Source organism: Lissotriton vulgaris, chromosome 9, assembly GCF_964263255.1.
Source record: "Lissotriton vulgaris chromosome 9, aLisVul1.2, whole genome shotgun sequence".
NCBI classification, from domain to species: Eukaryota; Metazoa; Chordata; class Amphibia; order Caudata; family Salamandridae; genus Lissotriton; species Lissotriton vulgaris.
Window position 1 is genome coordinate 108,491,226 of NC_141697.1, and position 27,591 is coordinate 108,518,816.

Sequence of the window (27,591 nt, forward strand, 5' to 3'; positions counted from 1 at the left end):
ACCATAAGGATTCATCGGCGGCTAGGGGCGAGGTCCTAGTTAAGTCTCTACACCACCTGACTTTAGACGACCCAGAAAGAGCTATCAAACCAGAAACATTGCCTCATATGGCTACGATTAGACCAGAAGATCCGACAGCTTCAACAAACACGGCCAATTTATCAAGGTAAAACAAAAATAGGGTAATGATAGACCAGCATGAGGACAAGTACAGGTCAAGACGCAAGGAGAACTTCCAAATAACACTATTCAAGATTTGGGACACAATACAAACGGGCAAACATCCCTCTAGGATAGAGGGCCCCCAACCCCAAGAAGAACAAGCGGGTCAGAAGCTACAGTTACTCCATACCCAAAGGAGAATCGATTTACCACAGACAATAGATAAGAAGAATCATAAGACCTCAGGTCAGGTCTTTACAACAATAAATCCAAAAACTAAATTGTTATTTATCTCAGAATATTACACCCAAGGACCTCATGACATCCTGAACAGAGGTAACATCTTGAAACTGTTCAAAATTATCCCCGAACTCCGCCACATTGAATCCAATGATTACCTTAATCTAATTCAAACCTTTTGGAAGTAACCAACTCTCCGAACCAACGTTAATCACTTTTTCAACTGTAGCAATTAAGGAGGAAGTTTTATTAATGTCTGACTTACTCAACACATGGGGAATTAAAATAGCCCAACAACTTGAACCGCAGTACCAATCAGTTCTTGCAAAACCACCGACCTTATTAGACCAACCAGGCCCATCAACCCTTTCAATACTAAGATCTGCCAAAAGCCGATCCCCAGGAAAGGCAATATGCCCTGAAACAGAGGAGGTTAAAATGACGACATCTGACTGGGCATGGCTGCCAGCGGCCCTGGACATGGGTAACCAAAATTGAACCGGTATTCAACCCGGTCTCTCAGAATGCTCATGGAATATCAACGGTCTTACCTTGAAACTTCAATCCACCGATGTGATAAAGTTCTTAAAAACCCATGAGATCATACTACTGCAGGAAACATGGTCCCTGGTCAGTCTTCCAATAGAAGGATACCTGGAATACAGAGTCCCAGCTCAGAAGTTGCATAAATCCGGTCTTTCAATCTATATTTCAGTCAAGCTTAATGCCAACATTGTAAAAATGACATTCAAGGAAGATTGGATCTCTGGGATAAGAATAGATAATACCAAATACACCGACCAACTGATCCTGATCAACGTTTACATCTCACCAAGTACCAAGGATAAAGAACCGAAGTTCAATCATCTAATTCAGACCTTGTGTAATCTAGAAAGTAATTACAACAGACCAGCCTGTCTAGTATCCGGCGACTATAATACCAATCTTTTTCAAGAACTTCCAGATGAACACGTGGCCCCATGGCCTGACATCCTCGAACAAACAAAACCACCCGGCACCAAATATAGTAAAATTGGTGAATACATTGTTCTCCAATTCAGTGCCCTAAGCTACACAAACTTGAATGGTCGTTTCCCTAAGGATAACCCACCGAACTGGACAAGGTCAAATGGCCTTATTCATTCCTTCCTAGACTACACCGTTTGTAACAAGGAAATCTTCCCCTGATCGAGAATTACACCATAGTTGCTCGAGGTGACCGTGATCACCGTCCTCAAGTGATCACAATGTCATCCAATCTAGCACATCACGCTGTAATTAACCAAACCTCAGGAGGAGATTATACTGAAAACCTCAAAAGGTTGAAATGGTCAGATCCAATTATACCAGCAATAATGAGTAAATGTAGAGTCTTGCAAAACCAAAGGAGCACCAACGAATCATTACCAGTTACGGCAAGGGACCGCTTCTCCCAGGAACTGCTTAAAAAACTTTTCCTGCAGCTCAGGAAACACCAAAAAACGCAATCCAGCAACAACAACAGATGAAATCAAGAAATTAAAATCAAAACATAATAGTATGTTAAGACAAGTCTGTAGGTATCCAGGGGAAGATCATAAATTCAATAACTACAAGGTCGCCCAGAAAGCACTTCGGAAAGCAAGATTTCACGAAAAAAACAAACGCTCTGAACAGTTTTGGTTAAAACTGATACATGCAAATAAAAGTCATAATCCAAAAGCTTTCTGATCACTTGTCAACTCCAAAATACACAAGCAAGGAGGTCTAAGCAGCACTAATATCCCTAAAGCCGAATGGGTACTTTATTTAACAACGCATTCTGAAGAACAAGAAAAAAAGCTGGTCCACCTGTCAATTCACCGGCAATGGTCCAACAACCCAATTGCTGACGAACGCTGGGCACAACTCATGCAGCCTCATCAAAGAAAAAAGTTGAATTCAACACAAGGACGCCACTGGCAACCAATACTAAATCCTCGCTTCAGTCTTTAGAACCACCTGACCATGCATTTACAAACTTGAGAATTACCATGGATAAAAAAGTTCGAATCATAACTGAGGGTCCCACTGATGGAGCCCCAGGGCCAAATGGCCTACCACAGGCGTTGTTTAAACAAGACACAGAATTCTGGGCCCATCCACTAGCACCCCTCTTTTTCCACTGCTGGTCTAACTCTGAATTACCAGAATCATGGCGTGGCACCATCATACATCCAATCTTTAAAGGAGGCAAGAGATCAGACCCGAAAAATTATAGGATGATTACCCTATTGGATGTAGAATTGAAATACTATGCCAAACTGCTCCTTCATGATCTGGCGTCCTGGGCAACAAAAACGTATCTAATACCTTTTAATCAGACAGGATTTGTGCAAAAATCAGGCACCATAACAAACTTGCTCGCAATATCCGTCATGTTGGACAAAGCGACTGCCTCAGGAATCTTTATGCACGGCTGCTTCGTGGACTTTAAGGCCGCTTTTGATCGCGTGCCTCGAAGCTCAAATTGCGGAAATGGGGGAATCCACCAATGCTTCTACGAGGTATAATTGCGCTACACACCAATACTTGGATCCACATAAAACTTGGGGACGGATCACACACCTCAAGGAAAATACTACATCATGCGGAGTGAAACAAGGCTGCGTGTTCGCGCCCCTTCTTTTCAACCTCTTCATCTCCGACCTGTCAGAGTCACTCGACGAAGTTAATTCTCACCCACCAAAACTCGCTGAGGTAAGAGTTAGTAACCTATTGTACGCGAACGATTTAGTACTGCTAAGCCATACCAGGGTTGGCTTGCAGAGACTCCTCGATCAACTGTCCCTTTACACCATCTGAAACAAACTAGAACTGAACCTAACAAGGGCAATTACCTTCCGGTCATGGAAATACAGAGGCGGTGGTTGGTTATACAACGGTAAAAGTGTAGATAAAGCCATCTCTTATAAGTACCTGGGGGTGCACATTGACAGAAGGGGCTCTTTCTCCAAACACAGAGATTAGGTAGAAGCTAAAGCCCTGTCAATCCAGGTTGCCTTTAAGACCCTTGCCAGACAACTTTCCCGTGCATACCTGACCCCGCTCATAACAGTCATGAAGGCAAAAATTACCAGCTTTCTCACCTACGGCCAGGAAATTATGCAAGGGAAGGACAACAGTCTTGTGAATAAAATAACAACAAGAACATTCAAACAAGCGTTGAGCCTTCCGAAATCCTCATCCCCTGCTCAAATACGTCTTGAGTTTGGCCTTCAAGATCACCACGCAGTAGGGGCTGGAACATTCATCAGGCTGTGTAATAAGTTGCGTATCTCCAGAAAAGGAAGCATGGAGGCACTCCTGTGGCAGGAAATTTCAGTCGGTCAGCTTGGTAGATCATACCGACGCCATCTACAAGACTCCCTAAAACTCCTGGATTTTGAAGAAATCTGGCATTTGAACCCATCACAGCAGGCACTCAAAATCCACATCAAAAGGAATGTCCGCTCTGGTCCTTTCATTCGGACAGCGCTTAACTGGACGAACGTAAGCATGCTTGGACAATTGTATCATGGTTCAAGCCAGGGATTATGGCCCCATACCTGTCATGTACTTACTGTGCGCTGTGGAAAAAATAGATTCATGGCCCTCAGAATGGGCGAATGGCCGAATGGCCATTCCTGTATCACCTGCTGAGCTGGCAACGCGTAAATACCAATGTAATGTGCAGGGGGTGTGGGAGTAGCAAGGAATCTATCGAGCATGTGGCATGTCTTTGTTCTGCACTTCTCGACGACCGCAAGATCATGTTAAAGAACGAATGGAATAAACTCGGCATTCGCACGTGCAGACAAGCTATACTTGCATCAATGAACCCGGACCACCCAATGCTCAATATTCGGTTTACCAAGTTCATGACAAGAGCAGTAACAAGATTTACAACCGGAGAAGCCAGCAAGTAAACAATGGTCAACAATAAATGGGAGGACCAACTCCTCTGTTCCATCAAATAGCAGTTGACCATGGCTTCATTCTTTACACAGACTATCTCTGGGCCCCGTGTGTTCCAGGACCATTAAGCCATCATATGTAGTGTCTTTACCATATTAGCAGATTCACGCCTCCAGTAGTACCTATTATGTATTCTCAATAACCATTGTTTTGCTCTGTGTTTTTAGCAGATGCTAAACTACAAGGGACAACAACGGCTCCCAAATGTTTTTCTAATACTCACTAAGCGGTTGTACAACTATGCATACTAATTATTTTTATTTTAAAAATTTTAGATGAATATTAACTTTTAACTCACTGTGATGATACAAACGGACTAAAACGGACAGTCACAGGAATATTCTTAAAGGGAAAAATAATAATTTTTAGAGATTAGACAAGTGTTTTTTTTTCTCTCGCTGATATGTAATGATTTTAATTAATTAAACAATAAAGTTCTCTTCTCTCTCACCTACCCTACTATCAAGGCATGCGTGGAGTTGGAATAGTAAATACACATTTCATTACTGTCATTGGCCGGTCCTCATCATAATAGGGTTGTTGTGTGCATGTGTGGGGGAGCTGCGGCGGTATTTATTAAGAGGTGCCCCAAGGTGTACATTATAAAAGCATTTCATGCCACGGAGTAGTCTGTGACCCTTCCAGGGTCAAAGAACACCTTGCTGACTTTAAAAATCCTTCTATGCACATTTTATGGCTCAATAGTCTTTATAACGTGTGGGATTGGTGCAAGTGAATGCTGGCATAAAATAACCAAAAACGAGACTACAAGTCTCAGAACACAAACAAAATAAACGCCTTGACTGGGTGAGATACTTAGCCAAGGACCCCTGAATCCTGAGAGGTCTGCAGCTGCTATGCCTGTAGACCACAGGACGCTGCTGAGGGTCATCATGTCTGACCATCACATGTAGATGGACCCAGGGCAAGAAAGTTACAGGTCCACCATAGTTTCATTCCTTTCTCTAAGTCATCCTGTTTGAAGATTATAGAGTTTGTGACTGTGAGATGGCCGACTTCTGCGGCCTTTATTCAATCTGTCTCTGTCACAGCTTGGGGGCTGAGGTTTATGAAGTGTTAGAGGGACTCCTCGATAATTGTCAAAGCTGCTACCAGTACCCTCTGTAGCCCAGAGCAGTGCCATTCACCCTCATACTTTCAACCGTGTGACATTAGGCCTTCCAGCAGCAGTGCCAGGCCTCTTTAATAGCACCCCTCGCATTTCTGCATCTACAGTCACTCTGGTCAGAGATTTGAGCAGCCTCCTGTGATAATTGGTAACAGGGGACAAGTGACGCACCTCTCTTATTAGAAGTGTGTTACAGCTTCAGAATGCACTTGTAATAAGAAAATAATTGGCAGCATTTGATATGGAGAACATACTGTCCGGGTAAACTATATCGTCTTCTTGGAAAGAAAAAGCTTACTGTCTCTGCATGCTGTAAACCTGTGCAAAACATATCATAGTTTAGGTTATTTCATACTCTGCTGGATTTTGATATAAAATGCAAACATGTTTTCTTTTCTCTTTCCTTCAGATTAAAGAAAAAGAAAAGGAACTTTTGAATGATACACAGTTCTACCTGACGGCCACAAAAATACGCCAGCGGGTAGACAAAGAAGCTGAAAGCCTCAGACAAAACTGTGGAGATGACAAAAATAAAATGCATGGATCTCACAGACTGGTGTTTAAAGACACCACCTGTTCTGTCAAAAGAGGCTCTGCTGCTTTGGGACACACGGATCCCTCTATGAAAGATCTCCATGTTACAGAGGTGATCCGCGTACTGCGAGGAAAGGGGGATGCCCTGGAGAAGGAACTGAGACAGCTACAGGAAGAATGTCGCACCAAGCTGGAAGCAATTGCAGAAGCATTTGAAGGGGTTGTGTGTATCCCGCCACCAAAGACCTAGGACTGCATGTAAAAGAATCTTAAATCTGTATCGTGAATTGGATGGCCTTATGACTATTCCTCAGTCTGATCTAGCAATTCATTGTCTTCCGGTATCTGAGGCCCAAAGAAGTAATGTGAGATATTAGCAAAAGGAATGCGGGAGACTCAGATTCATCTATTAGTCTCTTGCAGAAGCGTACCACATTTCTGCTTCCACGTGGATAGGCTGTGCCTCCCCGGTAATGACATCATAAATATGATTCGTTAAAGGATTTGGTTCCCTTAGGAAGCTTCGAGGATCACCAGTTGGTTTATAGCTTTACTGGTGATGGTATCCATCAATATTGTAAAAATTTGATTTATTCAGCCTTTGGGCCAAACCCCTTTAGCGGCTCACAACATATAGCCATCAAGCTCTCAACTATCCAAAAATACTGATTGGTGCATGAATGGCTTGGCCTTTCTTTCACTATACTACTCAACAAACTTCATTAACCTGTTTTTTTGTTTTTTCAAGTGTATATTTCTAGATATTTTCCCTTTCTATGTTCAGAATCCACAGTCATCCGTCTTTTTTTATAGTCTTAGTTACAACTAACAGTAACATTTACGTTTAAGTACCCTCTAAAACAGATATCTTAAATTGTGTTTCTTCAGCCCTACTATGGTGTCATGGCCTATAGACTGGGAGGGAATGGCCTGATCTCAACATTTTATTGATGGGTTGCTGCTTTTTGTTAGGTGTTCCCTCTTGTTTTTCCAATTGCTGAAATTGCTCAAATGGATCATGACTTTTTCCGAGAATATGAGAGCCTTTAGAAGAGGACTTCCATGATTGCATTAGAATTGTTTCTTTCTTGAAAGCTTGACTTTCTGGATAAATGCTTTCCTGTGGTTTAAAAACAAGGGGAGTCAGGCCCAAAGGGACGAGGTTAGGACAGGGCCGTTTCACAAATACAAACTAAGGAAAGTGCAGCTAAACCTCAATTTTTCAAAGTTCTTTACTACTCTAAAGACCAACAGATTCTTGTTTATCCTGGTATTTTTTATTTTACCTTATTCTTTTGAAATTGTCATAGGAATAATTTTGTTTCCTAGGGGTATGCCACTAGAAATGTGCCGACGCGTTTCGAGTTTAGATATCTCTTTCACTGGACTCTCATCAGGGCTTTCACAATTGCATCTGTAAAAAGATTTATGTGATATCAAAAAAAAAATTGAAATTCACCTCTCATTATTTGCCTATCTATGATTGTTCCTCTTATTAGCCATCATACCTGAGTGTTGGTCTTTTATTCACCCAGGATCCAGCTGGCTGTACGAAACAAAGTATTTACAATTTCAAGATTTTCTTTTTTCTAAAGATAATAGTGTGCAATTTTTAGTCTTTGTGAATATTGGAAAGACAACTCTATATTTGCAAAATGAGTTTCAGTTGCCTACCTTGATTAATGCTGCACATTTGTCAGCTTGGCCTTACACCACCGGTGGGGTAGCGGGTGGTGGGGGAAGGGGGCGGGAAAAAACAGGGAACTCCTACAAAAATATGTCTTATTGTAATGTTCCTTAATCAAACTCTAAGAAGAAATGTATACTTCAGTGCTAAGAAATGAAGTCAGGTACCTGGTCACGCGAACATTATCGCCAGCCGTTTAGCTCTGTGTTGAATTCACTGCGTGTGCCTCGTTGCTGTGAGAAACAGTTAAACCGTTCGTGATCACTCAGGTTTGCTCTTTCGCGCTCGTCTATCTGAAATTAAAGGCATGTGAATATAATTCTAGCCTCCGTATTAGTTTTGCCAATTTCACCGCCTGTGTACCATTTGGCCTAATGCTTACCTTATGCTCAATGTTGCACCATTTGCTCGCGTTTGTAGCCATATTGTAACCTTAATTGGCTAACTTGGAAAAAGGGGAGGGAGGGGGACGGGGGAAGGTGAGGCTCTTTGCCTACTGCGCCAATCATGGCTGGCTACAGGTGCAATGCGATGTTAGTGCATTCTGGGTCATGTGGTTTTTAGGTTGAATTAAATTCAATGATGTTGTTGATTTAGTGGACATCGTGTTTGATTCCATTCGTGCAACTTTATTTGAGCCATTAGTAATATAAAAGGTGGCAGCGACGCTATTCCAGCTTCTTCCTTTCACCAGGAAAATACACACTTGTGTATGTGATTTCATAATTCTTCTTAATATGTTCATACTGTTCAACCCACCAGTGATGTTATAAAGCCCCATTATTTGATGGGCTTCTTTTTCTACCAGCACACAATCCACATTATATATTATAGTTTGTCTACTGTTCAAAGACCAACAGCTTAATTTAGATCATTCATGATGTCAAATATACCAAGATAGCTACTTCAGCTTGTTCATCCAACTACAACAGTGGACACTTGTTTATATGGTTTTATATTCTGCGCAGTTCACTCCTACTGCAATGGTATTGAACCTCATTAATAAATAGGCTTCTTTTTGTAGCAGCGCACTATCCACATCAATCAATCTGTTTGCACATTCACTGTTGCTAAAATTGTCCATTTGAACTCATTTTCGCTGTGTGATTTTTGAAGAAAGTGTTCAACCATTGTTGCAGTGGTTACCTTCTTTTTAATTCTCGGTCTGTGTTGGGTGATTCTGGTATTGGCCTGTTGGTTTGTCTTTCCAATATACACTTTTTTGCAGGGACACAATATCACGTAAATTACGTTCCTACTCTTACAATTCGTGAAGTCTGTGTGTTTCCACTTTACTCCATCATGATTAAACTCTGTTCTTTCAATCGTGCTATTACACGCCAGGCAATTGCCGCACTTATGGTGTCCCTGTACTGGTTTCAGGTTCCATTTAGAGAGCAAATCGCTCTTTGGCTTGGGTAAAGAAATATTAGCTCTTATTATTTGTTGTCCGATACTTTGGTTCTTTTTCATCACAAATATCGGCTTAGGAAAAGGACATTCCAGATTTTCAAGGAGATGCCAATTTTTAAGTATAATTTGTCTGAACTTGTTGGTATCAGGGCCAAATGTTGTTACACACACTAATTTTTCTAGTTCCTACTTGGGCTTTACCAGTAAAAGTTCTTCTTGTGGTGTGAATCTTGCTCTTTTCGTAGAATGTTTATGTAGTTTCTTTGGGTAACCCCTTAAAGCCATTTCTTTACAAAAGGAGGCTGCAAGTTCCTCAAAATCTTGCCTCTCTGAGCAATTTCTCTTAATTCTTAAGAGCTGCCCATATGGGAGATTTTCTTTCAGGCTTTTGGGATGAGCACTCCTGTAATGTAAAATTGTATTTCTATTTGTTTCTTTTTTGTACAATGATGTTTTTAACTGATTTGATTCTGGACTGATGACGACATCAAGAAAAGTCATCGAAGTTTTACTTGACTGGATGGAGAATTTGATGTCTTGATGTCTATTATTTAGCCATTCATGAAACATATTTAATTCAATCTGGCTCCCATGCCACAGGAGCCAGATCTCATCAATATACCGTAGCCACTGTGTTATTTTGTCTCTAAATAGATTGTTGTTTTCAATAAATCGCTGTTCATACTGGGCCATGTACAGCACTTCCATTTCCGGTGCATAAGGGCAACCCATGGCAGTACCTTTAACTTGAATAAAGTACTGGTCCTCAAATTTAAAATAGTTTTTTTTTAAGAGCTACCCCTGCCAATTGCACAATAAAAGAGGTAGGTACTAGATGGGGGCGTTCTCTGCGGTCTAAGTACAGTTCCATAACTTGAAGAGCCTAATCTTGAGGTATTTGAGTATAAAGTGACGTGACATCTAGTGTCACCATCATTTGTACTCGATCATCAAACGGTGTACCTTCAACTTTTGTGATAAAGTCTGTTGTATCCCGTAGATAAGATTTTACATCCTTCAAAAAGGGTGCCAGAAAAAAATCAACATATTTTGTAATAGGTTCCAAGACTGAATCACAGCCAGAAACTATCGGTCTTCCTGGGGACTTCTCGATTGATTTATGAATTTTGGGCCGGAGGTAATTAACAGGTGTTCTTGGAAACTTCTTGTTCAAAAATTCAAATTCCTTGGGTCCCAAGAACCCACCTTCCATTCCTAGTTGTAAAATGTTTGAAATTGTATTTTGTATTGAATGCACCGGATCTGCTCCAACCATTCTATACCAGGTTTGATTTTCTACCTGAGCTCTTCCTTCCTCGAGGTACATTTCCCGTGGCCAAATCACCACTGCCCCTCCCTTGTCCGCTTGTTTGATGACCACTGATGTATCTGCTCTTAGATTTTTTTATGGTTTTTTGTTGTTCCTGACTTATATTATACTGGATGTATTTTTTAGATTTTTCTAATTTTCCAATTGAAGATAGTACCGTCTGTTCAAACGCATACATTTGTTTTTTAAATGTAAATTGGAATGTAAATTGATACTTGTATAGCGCACTACTCACCCGCAAGGGTCTCAAGGCGCCTGTACGAATACCGCTGTGGAACCCATCCTGGCTTTCCCTGTGAGGCGTCCACTCCTGGGCACACCCCCAAGGTGGAGGCCAGGCATCCTTAGCGTTGTGGGGGCGGTTGTGGAGATTAAGCAAGCTATTGCCTAGAGTTGCAGAGTGGGACTCCATGATTGGAATAGGCACCGAGGCGAGAATTATCAGGTCCGTGGAATTTTGAGCCCAAGACCCGCGGAGGCGGTGAATTGAACCCTTGTCCCGGGCTAGACCTCTGCATCAGGGTCTGCCGCTCTAATCATTGAGCCACACTTCTCCACATATATATGGTATATTTTGCTTTGGAACTCATTTTTAATTTAGTCTGAGGCCAGTCACTTCTTTACTTGATGTTGGTTAATTATTGGCAAAAAAGGCTTTTAACCTAATTTTCCCACAAAACTCCACTGTTTCAAGCTTAGGTTTGGTAAAATCAGTTTTTTTGTGTGGAACAAATTTTAGCCCCAAATTCAACACTCCATCTTCTTCTTTAGTCAACTGTTTCTGTTGATGTACAGTTGATGTGTCTAGGACTTGTAGAACCTGTGGTTTAAAGCACGTTTTCAGAGACTGCTTCTTTCAAGATTATGATTGCAAGCCACTCGTTGAGGTTTTCTACCAAAGCCTTCCTGGGGAAGTGTGAACAGTTTGAGGATCAAGGCAGTAAATAGTCCTTCTCCAGCCACGCCCTGGATTGGTAAACATCAGCTCCTGTGCTTTCCCTATTCGTTTCCTTGTGTACCTGGTTTGTTTACACTGCATATTGTAAACTACTCTTACTTCCAGCTCATCAGAATTTGTAAACATCCGGTGGGAGTTATGGAAGCTTCCGCAACCATTTAAAACATGATTTTTGTGAACACAGCATGTCCAGCCCATCCACTTCTTTCTTGACCGCTCTTACATGCCACCCATAGCTTATTCCATTGTTTAATATCAGCAAACAAGGTATAGCAGGAACTTCTGCTAGGGTATCTGTTGTAGTGTCCTAGGCCCAGAGGCATACGTGAGAGTGTTGTTAGCCTTAAGAAGCAGTATTTGAAGCAGCTAAAGGTATATCACGTGGAGCTCTAATATGTGTGGTACTGATGGACCTCCTGAACAGGCAGGAAAGAAATAGTTAAAGACTTTTGCCATTAAACCATTTTTTTTCTCACGAGATGTACCAATTCACAGTCAAAAAGTTGTGCCTTTGAGCTGAGTGCATAACTCTTAAGAAGTTATAATGAAAAGAGTTGAATACTTTTGTCTTTCTCTCTTCCCTGACTGTTCTCTTTCAGTGCCTTTTCCCTGCTCTATCCCTCTCGCTATCCTTCCTTATGTGCTTGCTTCCCCTTTTCATCTTTCCTTCACCTTCTTTAACACCCTCTAGCTTTGTCCAGCATTGCATATTTCCTAATTAACATGCCTGTATCATTCCACATTGCCAAGCTTATGTTGATATTAATATAGCTAATAAAAAGCCTTATCATGCATTAAAGTCTGCAAACAGTACTGCTTTAGTTGCACTCGCCCTCATTAGATAAAACCTAAACTTCAACCAAATCAGAAGCTTGGTGTCCGATACTTGACCTCGATCAATTGAATAGCTCTGAAAAAAGAATTTCATATCATGATGTTGCAGGAGGTCCTCTAAGAAGGAGAATTTATCACCGGATACATAATTTCACATACCAATGCAGCTCAAGCACAACTAGTTCCTGCAGTTTCAGGAATCAGGTTGCCACTATCAATTCATGGTCCTGCCACTTGGGGTGAACCACCCACCCTCCACAATAGTTTACAAAAGGCGAAGCAAATGGATGGTTTTCCTGAGGTGACAAGGTCATCAGCATTTCCTTACTTTGATAGCTGGTTAATCAAAGGGAAGTTACTTTGTAAGGCTGAAGCATTCACAGAGGTGTGCCTATTCCTCAAACTAGTTCCTTCCTTGAATGCAAAACGTCCATCCACTTACATTCAGTTTTTGGGTGCTATTTTGAACACCGTAGCACTAAAGGCATCTAATCAGGGGAAAGAATCTAACAGCTTCAATTCTTGACACTACACAACTAAGTGTTACCAAATACTTTGCTGCACCTTTATGAATTGGTCATACTTGTATCAAACACACAAAAGGTGATGGGAGGAATAGTTGCAATTTATTTAAGCACTGGCAAGAGCTCAGAGTAGCATCCCAACCCACTATTGTTCTTCTCACCATGCCAGCTCAGTTTGGACTCGGGCTTGTGCAAATCAGCTTGAACCCTGTTCCTCACGGGAACCGTCCAGCCTAATATGCCAGGCCAGGTTCTCTCCGAACCAGAACACACACAACCTAGGACTGGTTTCACCTGGTAACAGTTTATCAGCCAGGTATAGCTTTGTTCTTGTGGCACAGTGAGCACGAAACCCACTTCTAGGCATACCCTTGCCACTGGCACTTCGAGCTGGACTGTTCCCATGAGGAGGAGGTTCATTGCGGATTTGTATCAACACTATCCTCTCTGTACCCTACTATAGAGGAGATTCAGACCAAAGAACTGGCGAGTGCAGAGGAGTTCCTGTGCCACCTGCAGACATTAAGAAACTAGGCGCAGACCAGAAAAAGATAGTAGAAGAGGTGTTAAACATATCAGTAACAGTCACAAATTTGGCTTCACCTGTAAAAGAGACCTTTGGACTTGGAATAGAGGGAGGCATAAATTCCAATACTACACAAGCAAATCTCTTGGAACAGACCCCAAATACCGTGTCTAATCATTCATTGCCAAGAGAGGTTCAGCCCCTAAACCCTCCTGTAATGTCCGTACCAGGTGTAGAAGAAGATACACTACACTTTATAGAAGATGCGGCACCTTTAGTGCTGGTACTGGCAAATGCCCCCCCACTAGCAACAGATCAATCAGAATCCCCCACGGCATTAACAAGTAAGGCCCTGCATTGGTTACCTGGCAATATGCAGTTGGCCCCATGGGGGAAACAACAGCTAGCTGGAGACATCAAGTCAGCCAGAAGGGTTTCGTGGATAGGGCAAAACCCCCAAAAATTTAAAGGTGACTGTATAATTATAAACATTCTACCAAACATCCTGCCGCCGCAGCGCAGGAGAGGTACCATCATTCCTCTCACCCTAGAATTTTTTGGCAAAAAACAACGGAGTATGACATACCCTAAGCCAAGTCATACCCATACCAGGCCAGTATGGCCAGAAACAACTAACGGCTGGGGTTTTGGTGCACCAACTAATAATTGGGGTTACAGTCTGGACAGATGGGAACGTCCAATACGGACACACCAACAAGATCATCAATACCCTAGCCACTTCAATAACCGATTCAACATCCCCATTTCCAATAGGTATGTCTTTTTTGATGAGGGTGGGCTGGAAGGGGTGGAATGACTACCTGACACACTTCTTAACCCTGCCCAGAATGATCGCCTGCCAGAAGACGTAGGTTTAGGAAATGACACCCAAATCCTAGAATTGCAAGGTAGTAATGCTGTGATGTTGGGAGCTGCGAATCAGTTAATTGATATAACCAGATCACATAATGATATAAATTCTGTCCCCTTCCCAGTTCATACTACGGCCAATTCTGTGAAAGAACGGGTATGTTGCAGCACAGGTCTAATACCCACTAGTTTAGATGTATACGAGAAAGCTGACACAACACAATGTGAACCTCAAAAATGCAAGGAGAGGTTAATATCGTGGAACATAGCTGGTCTCCATGACAAATTGAGTGATAAAGGATGGTTGTCTCTTGTCAAAGAATATCCGATAATATGTCTCCAAGAAACTTGGGTAGTGGGAAAAAATGTACATATTGAAGGCTACCAGAGTTTTATAATTCCTGCAGTTCCATCAGCTAGTGGAAGAGCAAAAGGGGGTTTTGCAATTTTTGTTACCTTGACACTTGTATGCCATAAAGTCGAACACCATTCTGGTAACAGTAATATTCAGGTTTTAGAGCTCAAGAGGGGTAAAACAAAACTTGTATTGATCAACTTTTACAACGCAGTGAATCCGTCCGGAGATTGTAATATTGAGTCTTTGCGTGAATTCCTAAGGGCAAATGTTGGTTCTCTGCCTCGCCAAAAGATAATAGTAGGTGATTTTAACACACATTTATGTGGGAACCCTAGGATGACAACTGTTGGTCAAATGGGTTGTAATAGTATGGAAGGAATTCATTTTGATCACTCGCGGAGGGGAACAGAACTAAATGAATTATTGAATGAAAATAATTTCTTTATAGCAATGTCTATAGTATCAGAGCTAACTGTTTTCCCAACCCCCACATTTAAAGGTCACGCAACAGGGACATACATAGATCATATTTTACTATCGGCAGACTTTGTTAATATTGTTGAGGATTTCTCGATTCAATTGAGCATTTATAGCGACCATAACCCCTTATGCATTAAAATGGGTGAGAATACATTTGAAAAACGCAATCCTCGTGAGGATCGAGGCCTTATAAAATGCATCAATGGTAAGCGACGCTTAAAATGGTCAATGGTGGACTGTGAACAGTTTTACTCCTCTATTAATAATGTGTGTAACTATGAGTTGTCAGTATGTACATCTCCTGTATCAGCGCCATTTCAAATCTTAGCATCTTTTAAGGAGATTGCCAAAAAGGTGGAGTCATTTTTAACGGTACCTACCAAAGGGAAAGCCAATCCAAATAGTAATCCAAAATGGTTTGACAGTGATTGTTCGAAGGCCAGTCGTGAGCTTAAGAAAGCCCTAAAAATAAAACCTAGAGACCTAATGCTTATCAGGGATTTGCGGGCTAGATATAAGAAGTCACTTGCCAATCGCAAGCGAGCGGTAAAAAAAAGTTTATGGGAGTCTTTGTTAGACCCTGAGACATTGAAAAACAGCTCGAAGTTCTGGGAGATTATTAATAAGCCCATATTTGACCATTCTAGCATTTCCAATGTGGGCACTAACATCCCAGAGGAAGAATGGATTAACCACTTCAGCTCTATTTTTAAAAGTAATGAGTCGCAGGCAGAATACAGTTTAAATGAAAGTAGAGAAAATGTATTGCTCTTCTCAATTGATGAGGTAATAAAGGGAATTGAAGGGCTATCAAACAACAAGGCCCCAGGACCAGATGGTCTTCCTCCTGACCTTTTTAAATCTAGTATAGTACTTTGGGCACCTGTCCTTACAGCAGTACTCAACGCGGCTGTGCCATGTGGATGCCCAAAATCATGGGGGGTATCTACCATTGTGCCCGTGTTCAAGAAAGGAGACCGTAACAGCCCTCTCTGCTATAGACCAATATCATTAATAAACTCTGTGGTCAAAGTTGTGGGAGGAGTAATTTTGAATAGATTGGTCAGGTGGTCAGAGGAAAACAAAATAATATCTCCAATCCAATATGGATTTAGGCCTGGACATTCCACGATCTCTCAATGTTTAAATTTATACCTTATCATTGGGAAGTATACTAAGGCCCGACAAGGAACGATCCACATGGCGTTCATGGATCTTTCCTCGGCTTTCGATTGTGTGAGTCGCGGGAAGCTCTGGGGCGCCATGGCAAAAATGGGTGTGGACCAGAACTTAGTTAATTTGCTAGAAGATATGCATTCTGACACCAAAGCGAATGTCAGATACACACAAGATCTAAATGTGACAAAAGACTTTTGAGTGTATCAGGGTGTTCGACAAGGATGCATTCTGGCCCCGTTCCTTTTTAACCTCTACATAAATGATTTGGAAGAGCACCTTTTAAGTACTAATACAGACTACCCGTACATTGGCCGAAAGGGACTGCCGGTTCTGCTATATGCGGATGACGCAGTCCTTTTATCTAGGACCCCCAATGGACTCCAAATTTTATTAGACTCCTTCTTTTCTTTCATGAAATCCAGAGATTTAAGTATTAATAATTCTAAATCCTACATAATGAAGGTTGGCCAAGGAAATAAAAAACCAAATCGCTTAAATGTAAATGGAGTACAAATCCCTGGAACAAACACATTCTCTTACCTTGGGGTCCTTTTTGATAGTCAATTAAATTGGGGACCCGTGATTCAAAAAAAGAAGGGAGAGGTCATCAGGGCAAATGCGGCTATACTGGACTTTTCCAGGACAATGGGAAATAGTCCAGTTGCTGCATTACTCCAACTTTACCAGGCCAAAAGTGTTACTACAGCATGCTACGGTAGTGAAATATGGGGATATGCTCCTCTGGAAGCCCTAGAGATAGTTGAAAATAACTTTCTAAAACAATTACTAAGGGTTCCCAGGGGTACGGCAAACTTCTCTGTGCATGAGGAATTGGGGGTTCCCTTCGTTTGTGACAAAATTGCAGTAAATCCCTTATTATGCTGGATGAATTGCTGGCTAAATGACAACATACCACTCACCCAGCTTATATTAAGAGAAGCACTTATATGGGATAACAGGATGAAGGTTCCCTGGTTAAAGTACTTGTACAAGTGCTTTACTGATTTAGGTCGTCCTAAACTTTTCTTATTCCCTGATTCCATTACTAAATTGGATGTTATTGCGGTCAAGAAGGCTTTTATTACTTCTAGATACCAAGATAGGGAGTCATGTGAATTAAAAAAAGATAGTGTACGAAATCATGTACTAATAAAAAGTACAGTGCTCTTGGAACCGTACCTAACATGGCAAATATCTAGTTATGACCGTTTTTTATTGACAAGGTTCAGGTTTAACCTGTTTCATTTACTGTTGGCTGTTCCTAGGGGATCTCATTGTGGGCAAGTGTTGCCGGCTTGCGGCTGCGACGGTAAGTCTCCGCAAGACCTGGCACACTTTTTGTTCTTTTGTCCCTATTATGTTATACCGAGGAAGTTATATTTAAAACCCTGCTTGAAAAAACTGAATTTTCTACAATATCGTCCTGCACTATATTTCCTTCAGCTGCTAAGAAGTGAATACACCTTGTATATATGTAGTTTTTTAAAACTGGCAATGAAATTCAGAAACAGTATGGAAGGATAAAAGTATTGATACATGAATTGCTATTTCCTTTTTCTTTTAAGGTCTCTTTTAAATATTTAGAATGCCTAATGTAGATCTGTCTTGTTTATGACTCTATTTTTTCTTGATTTTTTCTTTTAATGAATAATCGTGTTAATAAATGTATAATGTAAATGCTTTTATGGTTGTCAACAAGAACAACCGAATAAAGTTTCTTGACTTGACTGTGCCACCGGGCAGAGTGCACTGAAGGACTTTCCCGTCGGAGCAACATTCGTCAAGTTGGCGTGCCTGAAAAGTCATAGAGGCTGGACACTTTGTGGAACAGTAGCTGCTTGCAAATGTGTATGATGGAGCTCTGCCACATTTCATTCTGGTTAATGGATTACTCTGCATAAAGGGATACCAGTGGACTCCTGGATCTCCTTCTAGATCAATGGTTGCCGGGTTTCAAATGGACAATGCAAAGACTTTCCCACACACGTTCAACATTAAAGGCAAGCCCTTTTTACATTAAACAGGCACTCCACCAATATGACCTGAGGCACATTTTTCTGTCCAGCTAAGCTGAGAGACATTGCAAACAGAACCACACACTTCTTTTTTTTTTCTTTTCAATTGTAGTCATAGTTTATTCCAAGACTGTGGCGCTAAATTCACATTTACTATCACCCAGTGCATTAAATAGGAAGGTTTTGTCTGGTGCTGAGTTCCTGCACATCTTTAATTTGAAAGGGAGAGTACCTTCACTTCTCAGCACTACGGAGTACTGACACCAGCACTTCTATATTTCCAGTTATGGCACAGCCAACACCGGCCAAGAATGTCCTTATTTTATCTTTTGAGTTTTATATACATAATACAACAATTGTTATTTGGGTTTACCGCAGCTGATATGGCGGAGTAAAAGACAGTACATTATGCATGGGTCCCCCTTTGCTGGCTATATTTTCTAATATAGGAAAGGAGAAAGAAAAGATAGGAATAAGTGGAGGAGAAGGATAGAACAGATATCCATAGATATACCATTCTGACTTGGTAGAACGAAAGACTACTCCAGGCATGGCTCTTGGCCTTTAGACGCTGCATTGCCCAACAAAATGTACGCTGGCCGTTTTTTTTTATGGCGGTTCGTACGGTACCAAGGCTTTGTCCAGAGTTTCCGACAGGCCCCTGGATGATGCTTTCCAGGGAGAATATTGTAACGCCATATTGTCCGCTCCTCTGAGGTGGGTGACCCAGTTGAGCCAGCCTTTGTAAGTAGGCTTGGTGGATTCCTTCCTGTTTGTTAGCACCAGTTTGGTTGAGGGGGTGAAAACTCTACCAGAGCAACAACCACAATCCTTGTCAGGGTGGCACAAAATCAGTCAGGCTTAACCTAGAGGTACTGTGTATAGTAATTATGCAGCACACAAACAGTAATAAAGTGACAGCACAAAAAAACTTCCAAAACAATTTAGAAAACAAGAGTATATTTTATTGAATAAAATGACACCAAAACTCATTAAATCAATTCAGTAGAACCAGAGTTATGGATTTTTAAAGTTTGTAGTGCAAAATAGCACCTAAAAGATGAAAGCACCAATCGCGGGTATCTGGTTGCGCGAGACAAGGGCAAAGTCAAAATTTAAGGCCACCAGCAAGGGAGCAGAGGTTGGATACATGAAGTGGATTGGGCCCGGTCTTGGCTTCTCAATTTTTTGGAGATTGGAAATTTTGAAGAAAAGTTCAGGAGAAAGTTTAGTTCAGCTTGTGAATACAGCAGGTCGTGTGCGAGGAGGAGTCGGCACAGGGAAGCGCTGGATGAGGTCTCAGTGAATCGGTCAATGAAGGCGAGAAAAAGCTTAGAGTGGAAGAAGCTGGATTTCCAGGACAAGGATGTGGTCATCGTCGATAGAGAGTCTGTCACTGTCAAGTCCGGTGTAGATTTTTACCTTCAGACTTAGACAACTTTTTGGTAGTCGAAAACCTCCAGTGGGATGAAGCTGCAGCCAAACAGGGCCCGCGAGGTTAGATACCGTTGGTCGGTGGTCCTGCTGAACAGGATTTGCTGTAGCTGAAAACAATGTAGTGGTATCTACCGCAAAGTCAGGCCGACTGGTGATGCACCATGGGCGAATCTAGTAACAGGTCTTCTGTTAATTTTTCTTGAAATTTTTGGTGGACATTTTTGTAAGTTCCAACCTTTAGGGTTAGACATGAGCAGCACCTCTAGCATCACTTCCAAGGCTCCAGGAGATAGGGGGCACCGCTTGGGGGTTAAGACTCACACCAGCACAGGCCTTTTGCAGGGTTCATGACACAGGAAGTCAGCCAACTAGCCCCCGGAGACACTCTGGTAGTCCTGGGTTCAAGCATCAAGTTAATCCTCTGATAGCAGGACAGTCATTCGGGGAGTATGGAAGGACTCAAGCAGCAGGGCAGTCCTCTAGAAAACAAGGCAGTCTTCAAGCAGCAGGACAGTCCTCTAGGTGTCTAGGCAGAACCGATGAAGTCTCCCGCAGGTCCAGGAGTGTACTGAAGAGTTGCACTAAGCGACCAATAGTTATACCTGGTGCCAGCCTTTAAAGTAAGAAAATATTCTGAGCTACCCCTACTTCTGGTTCTGAAAAGTTCTTCCCTTCCTCTGTCAAGGCTCCAAGAATTCTGGGGTGACAAACAACTACTGGCAGATTCCTTTTTGTGTGTGTACTGGAGGCAGCGCTTTAAAATGTGTGGGACAGGGAACACCCTCAGCAATCCAGGCGTGATGGTCCATCCTGTCTATACTCATTTCCCTTTGTCTCACTGTCTGAAAGGAATACACAAAACCCCATCTAGATTAATTCACAGTCATGTGACCCAGGACACTGGCCAGTAAGGCCACACGAACCCGAGAGACACCAAGTACGTCTTGTGCTGGAAGTTCAAAAGATTTGCACACAAATGGGTCTGTCTTGATAAGGCACAGGAAACCAAAGAATGTACAAAGTTCCCCAAAAGGTAATGGTTAGAGGAGTGACTCTCTCACTGAAAGTTGTGTAAATTAGTGACAGGGAATAAAGGTAATCCCTTATCGGAACTTAGGATGCCTCACACAACTAAAAAGCTGGACGACTGTTGTCATCCTACCTGATGGTTGTTTTGTATCATCATTGGCCTCCTGCTCCAGCGACAGGCTGGCGGTGCAATGCCTGACGGGTAGCACGGGGTGCTACTCTTTGGTGGAGTTCTTTTGTTCCTGGCCAACAGATGAGTGTGTGTGAGGGGCCTGGGGGGTGAAGTAGTGAGCGTGAAGGAAAGGTTAAAAAAGGTCAGTTTAGTCCACTTCAGGTTACTTTATTCATGTGGCTAACTGCCTTATTAAAATAGTGAAGGGAGGGGTACCGAGGCTCAAAAGTAAGGTGGTTTGGCTTCGTTCAACCCTCGCCTATGGTGTGGTCAACATGTTTCATGCCTTATCGGCAATTCTTCAGGACCTAAGTATGCTCATCAACTGGTAAGAGAAATCTATCAAAAATTGAAAGATGTTTCACATACAACCTGCGTGGTGGATGTACCAAGCAGGAAGGAGTCCTGCGTGGGAAAAAGGAGAAAAGAAAGACTAAATCATTCTCCGCAGCCTCAAATGTAATATGTAGGTCAGGACTTCGCACAAAGAAAGGGACAGACCCTTTATCCAGTGTTTGGCATGGCTCAGTTGGCTCACAACTATGAACAGTGAGAGAGAGAGAGGTACAGCACGCGTGTCATGAATAGACATGCGTCAGTAAAACAAATAAGATTAAATAAATGAGTATACATTATGTACTACGCCCCTTGCTTGTCACTCATTTGTGTGCCAAAGGCAAGGGGTAGTGCAGTTACTGAGAGGGAAGCCATAAGCGCTTGAATAGGGGGTAGGGATTAATAGAACACCAGGGTGTGATGATAATGATAAATTCTTACCCCTAATCCCTGGTGGATGGTCCCCACAGACTGTCCTTGTGGGGCCTGAGCTGTTAGGTGATTACCTGGCTATAAAAAGGGGGGAAGGAGGGATAGATGAACAAAGTTACATTGTCCTCGTAATTAAGGACATCAAGGGTTGTGGTAGAGATAGGCTGAGCTAGCCATCGAGCAGTATGGAGCCCAGTCACGGACCCTAAGGAACCCCAGGGGACGTCATCCGAACCAGGCGGGCTGCGGAGGCAATAGCTCCGCGGGCGCCGGACGGCCCTCGGACAGCCCCGCCACCCGGAGCCGATCGCGATCAAACCACCAATGGGGACACTGCTCCCGGAAGGTGATCGCCGCAACGCCCCATAGGAGGAAACGAGTCTGCCCAAAGTCCGGCGGCACCCAGCGGGAAAAGCACTCCGGCAGAGCCCAGGACAAGAGTAGTCCGTGCGGGTGTTCACCGAGGCACCGGAAACCAAACAGCACAAAGCTACGTTGGGAGATCCACCAAACGGAAGATACCGCAGGCATGCCCCATTCAGCCCGTCACCCCACCTTACCTGATAAGCTCGAGGCACATGCTGAAAAGCACCTACCCCTACCACGGCGGCGAAACGGGATCGCAGGACAGCCGGTAACTGAGCTAGAATCTCGGTAGCTTTTGAATGCGAGCTTCCGCATTCGCCGTGGGTGGGCGTGGTCGAGGGAGCGTTACTAGGTAACGCGGCCAAGCGTGGTGTGTCAGGCGGGGAGGGGAAGGCAATACTATCAGAAGCGTCCAAATTGAGCGCCATCTTGGAGTTGGGTTGCCCCCATTGGGGCGAATGAAGGTGTTGTGTCACGCCAGTGGGGTTGGGGATACTCCCGGTAAGGGAACCTGGTAAACCTGGTGACCCATCATGGCACAGAGTCAAGTTATGTATTTTGGGTCCGTGTAAAGGGATCTAAAAGGGTATTAAGAAGAGACACAGGCTCTACTGTCGCCCAAGAAGCCTGGGGGATTTCTTTGTATTGGTTTCGCCCGTTGGCAAGGGGCGGGTGAACTTTATGGTGCTCAACTTCTCTATGTTAGAAAAGGGAGGATTGTGAAGAAAGTTTCTTAAAAGTCCTAGAAATTAGAGATGAGATGCCTAAGGCATAGTGCATCAAGGGGAGCAAGCAATGCGATATGACAGAACATCAAGATGTCAAGGGGGGTGGGTCACAAATATGTGTTGGTCCCATATGTCAAAAGTGAAGGGATACTGTGTTGCCTATACTGTTACTAGGGCCATCCAAGCGTGGTTTATCTGGCTAGCATATTCCAGGGAACAGAGTCATTGAGTCCCTGTGTGTCTGTCGGTAGACAATGCACCCAGCGCTGTTCGATTCTATATAGCGCTTGCTGGTTGATTGATGGGTGACATTCAAGGACAGTCCATTGTATGCTCTCAGCGGGGTGGCTTTGTTCTTTGCAATGTTCGTATAACCGAGTGTGTGTCTTCTTGCAGCAAATGTTGCTGTTATGTTCCATAATGCGCAGTTTTACAGTGCGCATCGTCATACCGATGTAGTTTAACTTGCATGGACAAGTCAGCATGTAGATAAGGCACAGCCCATAATGATTTCTATAAGGCAATCCCTACGTATGAGGCTGGCAAACATTATGGATTTAGAGATCCCACACACAAACTAGGCGCATAGTACCCACAATGACCTGAAATGGTCCATTGCTTAGGACATTCATAAGATGACATAGGGTAATGTTCTATCCGAAACATAGATCAATTTATATTGCTTGCCTACTAAGGTGGAACTTGAAAAACTATGGAGAAAGTGGTAGGTTCAACTGGTTGACATGGTTTAATCGGCAAACTCAAGGGGCAGGCGCTGGTTTGGATTGTCCTAGTGGTGCCCTACAAAGTCCACAGAGCCTCTGTGAATAGGAAAGGGAGATATGTAATCCTAGATGGGTCCCTTAATAGCGTGAACCTGACATTGACGAGTATTTATGCCCCAACATAAACCAGGCCCAATATTTTAGTTCCCTGAATGGCACAATAGCCGATATGCAAGATCTGGTATAGATTTTGGGGGTAAAGATTACAGTGTGGTGCTGGATATAGATAAGGACTGGTCTGTTTGGGTCTCTTGCAGGGCCCAAGACTGTTCAAGCAGTTTGGGTCTTGCAATCTGCACTGGCGCTTCATGGAGGCATGGCGAGAGCTACATCCTGACAACTGGGAATACTCCTATTACTCCCCCATGCATGAGATATACACTAGGCTGGACATGTTTTTACTCAGAATGGGATATGTGGTGGATCTTGGTGTGGTTGAGTTCCTGGGTAGAACATTATCAGTATTATCAAGAGAAAAGAGGGAGTTAACCCCTTCCACGCTGCGCGAATGTTCGCGCTTTGCGGGGGTTTTATTGAGTGGGCGGGATTCGGATGGCCCCGGCCACCGTCAGCCCACGCCCACCGTGACGTCGGACGGCCGGTGGTCGTCTGAAGCACACATGGGGTTAAAGGGAGCAGATAAAGGTCAGTACCTGTGCTCCAAAACTAAGAATCAAATCAAATGGGGGTGGTAACTGTTCCTCAAAACAAGAGATAGGAGAGAGCTGGCTAGGTTTTTAACAAGACAAAATGAGCATTCACCAGGACTGTTTTTGCCCTCACACACTCCTAGGGGTGTCATGCTTCATCATCAGGCAGGTGCTCCTCATTGGGCTGGCACTGCAATGCCCTATGGGTCCCCCAAAGCGGTGATCATTGGATTTTTATTGCTGTATGATAAGTTCAAGTCTGTCCAAGTGGGATGTTTTGTGGTGTGTGCAACAAAGTGAGTTAAAAAACTGACTAGAGGATGTCGAGAAAAGCCTTTAATACATAGACTCCCCAATCAGGTTAAAAAAACAGATTAGGTTAGTACTACTTATAGGTTATAATGTACCCAAGTAGTTTAGTGTGTATGAGTGAAAAAGGTTGACATGTTTCACGCCTCTATGGTCTCTAAAAGATCTGTGATGCTTCTTCAGGACCAGTAGGGTAATCAGCCTACCCCACAATTTAAACGTAATGAGTGCCCCCCCTTTATTACTGATGTACCCACTAGTTTTTGGTTAGAAATGATTGTCTGGGCGAGAAGAAAAGGAGGGTATGTCTTTAGTACTGGACGCACTACTGACACTGACTCCTTGCAGCTGTGCGCAACCGTTGTGGCATTATATATCGATGTAACACAACAAAGTTGTTCGGTGTCCACGATACACAAAGAAGTGTACCCAGAGCGATAGAGCTAGGGGCTCTGGTGCAACTGTACCTGCAACCGAGCTGAAACCTTAGATTCCTATCTTATGGGGAAGTCATCCTTAATGGACGAGGAAACCTCACACACTTATTAGTGTCATGCTTCATCATAGGAATCCTCTCCCCACCCTGGTAGGACAGTGCCACCCGGGCGGACTCGACCTCCTCGAAGACTGACTAGTTAGGAGGGAATTGTTATGTTATGTTATGTTATGTTATGTTAATTGTTTATTTCTATAGCGCACGGCTACTCAAAAAGAGTGTCCCGGCGCTTTATTGGAGAAAGAGACAAAACTGCAACATACAAACATAACACCAGATAAAAAACTAACAGAAGAGTGGGCCAGAGATTCACGGAAGACCGGCTACTGAGTGAACAGCCAAGTTTTAAGGCCTTTCCTAAAAGCCAGTAGGCTGGTGGCTCCCCGCAGGGCCAGTGGTAAAGAGTTCCACAGCTGAGATGCCCGCAGTCCAAAAGAGCGGCCTCCGAGGCGCGCTTTCTTTACCCGGGGGACAACAGCAAGGTGCAGGGCTTCCGACCTCAGAGACCTGGTCGGATGATAAAAGACCAGTCTCTTTTGGAGGTACTTGGCTCCCTCCTTGTGAAGAGCTTTGTAGGCCAAGGTCAGCGCCTTAAAGGCGATCCTCTTGCGGATAGGAAGCCAATGTAAAGTTGCCAGCAAGCCCGAGGCCCTGGAGCGCCTACTAAGGCCAAAGATTGCCCTGGCAGCGGCGTTCTGTACCACTTGAAGCCGCTGCAGCAAGTACTCTGGAAGGCCCAGGTAAAGAACGTTGGAATAATCCAACCTGGACCCAATCAGAGCCTGGACTGTCAGCGTCCTATGTTCCACGGATAACAGAGGAAGGAACCTCCGCAGCATCCTGAGGATGCCAAAGCAAATGCCCGACACCCCCAGGATCTGGGATTTCAAGGTAAGCCTGTTATCCATCTTCACCCCCAGATTCTTAGCAACCTGAGAGGAGCAGGACGGAGGGAACATATCCCGTGGCCACCAGGTCTGCCAATCTGGCTCTGTGTCGCACCCAAAGAAAAGAGTACTTCGGACTTGTCGGAATTGCACTTAAGGCTGTTTAGATGGAACCAGTGAAAAACAGCCCCAAGGCAATCCCGAATACTCTCCCCATCAAAGTCGCCTCCTCTCTTACAAGAGAAGAGGAGCTGGGTGTCGTCCGCGTAGGATACGATCTGGGCACCATGCGACTCCACCAACGCCGCCAATGGGGTCATAATGATGTTAAAGAGGGTCGGGCTCAAAATAGAGCCCTGAGGGACCCCGACTCCCAGAGGCGGCATCACGGCGGAATCAGGCGGGGCCCAGATCGACTGCCGGCGGCCGGCTAGGAAAGAGGAAAACCAGTCGAACACCGTCCCCCGTAAGCCTATCTCGAAAAGTCTAGCGAGAAGACCATCATGGGGAACGGTGTCGAACGCCGCCGACAGGTCTAACATCACCAGCATGACTTTGCCCCCAGAGTCCAGAACCCCTTTAATGGTTTCCGAGACCTCCAGGAGCGCTGTCTCAGTACTGAGATGGGGACAAAAGCCCGAATGGGTGGCGTGCAGGATCTCATTAGATTCAAGAAAGTTGGAGAGCACGCCTTGGACGTGCTTTTCCAGAATCTTCGTGAGGGCCGGCAGCAGAGAGATGGGCCTATAATTAACCGGGGCCTTCGGATCTAGACCAGGTTTTTGAGCAAGGGAATCACCATCGCCTGCTTCCAGGTTTGCGGGACCACACCGAGCCTCAGCGAAAGATTTAAGAGCGGATTAGCCAACGGGTTGATCACCTCCGCGACTTTCGCCAGAAATTTAGCAGGGCATGGGTCAAGGGGAGAACCCGATTTTAAATTGCCCATAAGAGCCAGGGAGTCCGGAGCAGAGATTGGAGGAAACACACTCAACGTCGCCCCTGACCCGGCCTGTGGCAGTGTGGAGATGTCAGGTTCAGTCTGGCCCGCAGACACTGGTACCAGGAATGACTCCTGAATGCGTTGGATCTTGCTCGTGAAGAAGTCAGCAAGGTCCGTGGCCCAGGTACCAGATGGTTTTTGGTCCGAGGTGTTAGACCAAGGTGAGGTGAATTCTCTCACAATGGAGAAAATCTCCTTGCAGGAGTTGGAAGCAGCATTAATTCTCCTGGCTAGATAAGCTTTTTTTTCCAGGCGGATGTCCCGGTGATAAGCCTTAACCACCGTTTTGTATGTCAACTTGGCAACAGTGTCATATTGTGCCCGCCAGGCTCTTTCGGCTACCTTGCACTGCTGCCGCGTAGCCGACAGTGCAGCGGTAAACCAAGGCGCAGAGACCCGTTTCGGTGTCGGGCGAGATGTTACTTCCGGGGCAAGATCGTTTAGCCTATCCAATAACCAGTCTTGCATGGTCTGCAGATCCCTGTCTAGATCACCTGAAAGAAGGCAGGGGTGGGCCTCAGCTGCCTGGGCCAGCATCTCCGGGGTTACACGATGGAAAGCCCTATGGACACGACCCTGTTGATGTGCCGGGATAGGCACTGATTTAACTATGCCCTTGATCACAAATTTGGCGAGAAAGTGGTCAGACCATAGGACAGGAGTGATCTCTATACCCTCGAGAGGGACAGACGAGAAGACCTGGTCAAGGGTATGCCCCTTCTCATGCGTAGGCTCCTGAAAGTAGGG

At 43.9% G+C, this 27,591-nt stretch overlaps 1 protein-coding gene across 1 annotated transcript in view; it reads left to right on the top strand.

Annotated features, from left to right (window-relative positions):
* The window catches only part of TEDC1 (tubulin epsilon and delta complex 1), a 618,264-nt gene extending 610,776 nt beyond the window's left edge, over nt 1-7,488 (top strand). The window contains exon 8 of the mRNA XM_086937156.1: nt 5,916-7,488. Within this exon, the coding sequence (XP_086793282.1) occupies nt 5,916-6,290 (375 nt within the window). The 3' untranslated portion in view covers nt 6,291-7,488. The remainder of the gene's footprint in view (nt 1-5,915) is intronic.
* Nucleotides 7,489-27,591: the final 20,103 nt, after the last annotated feature.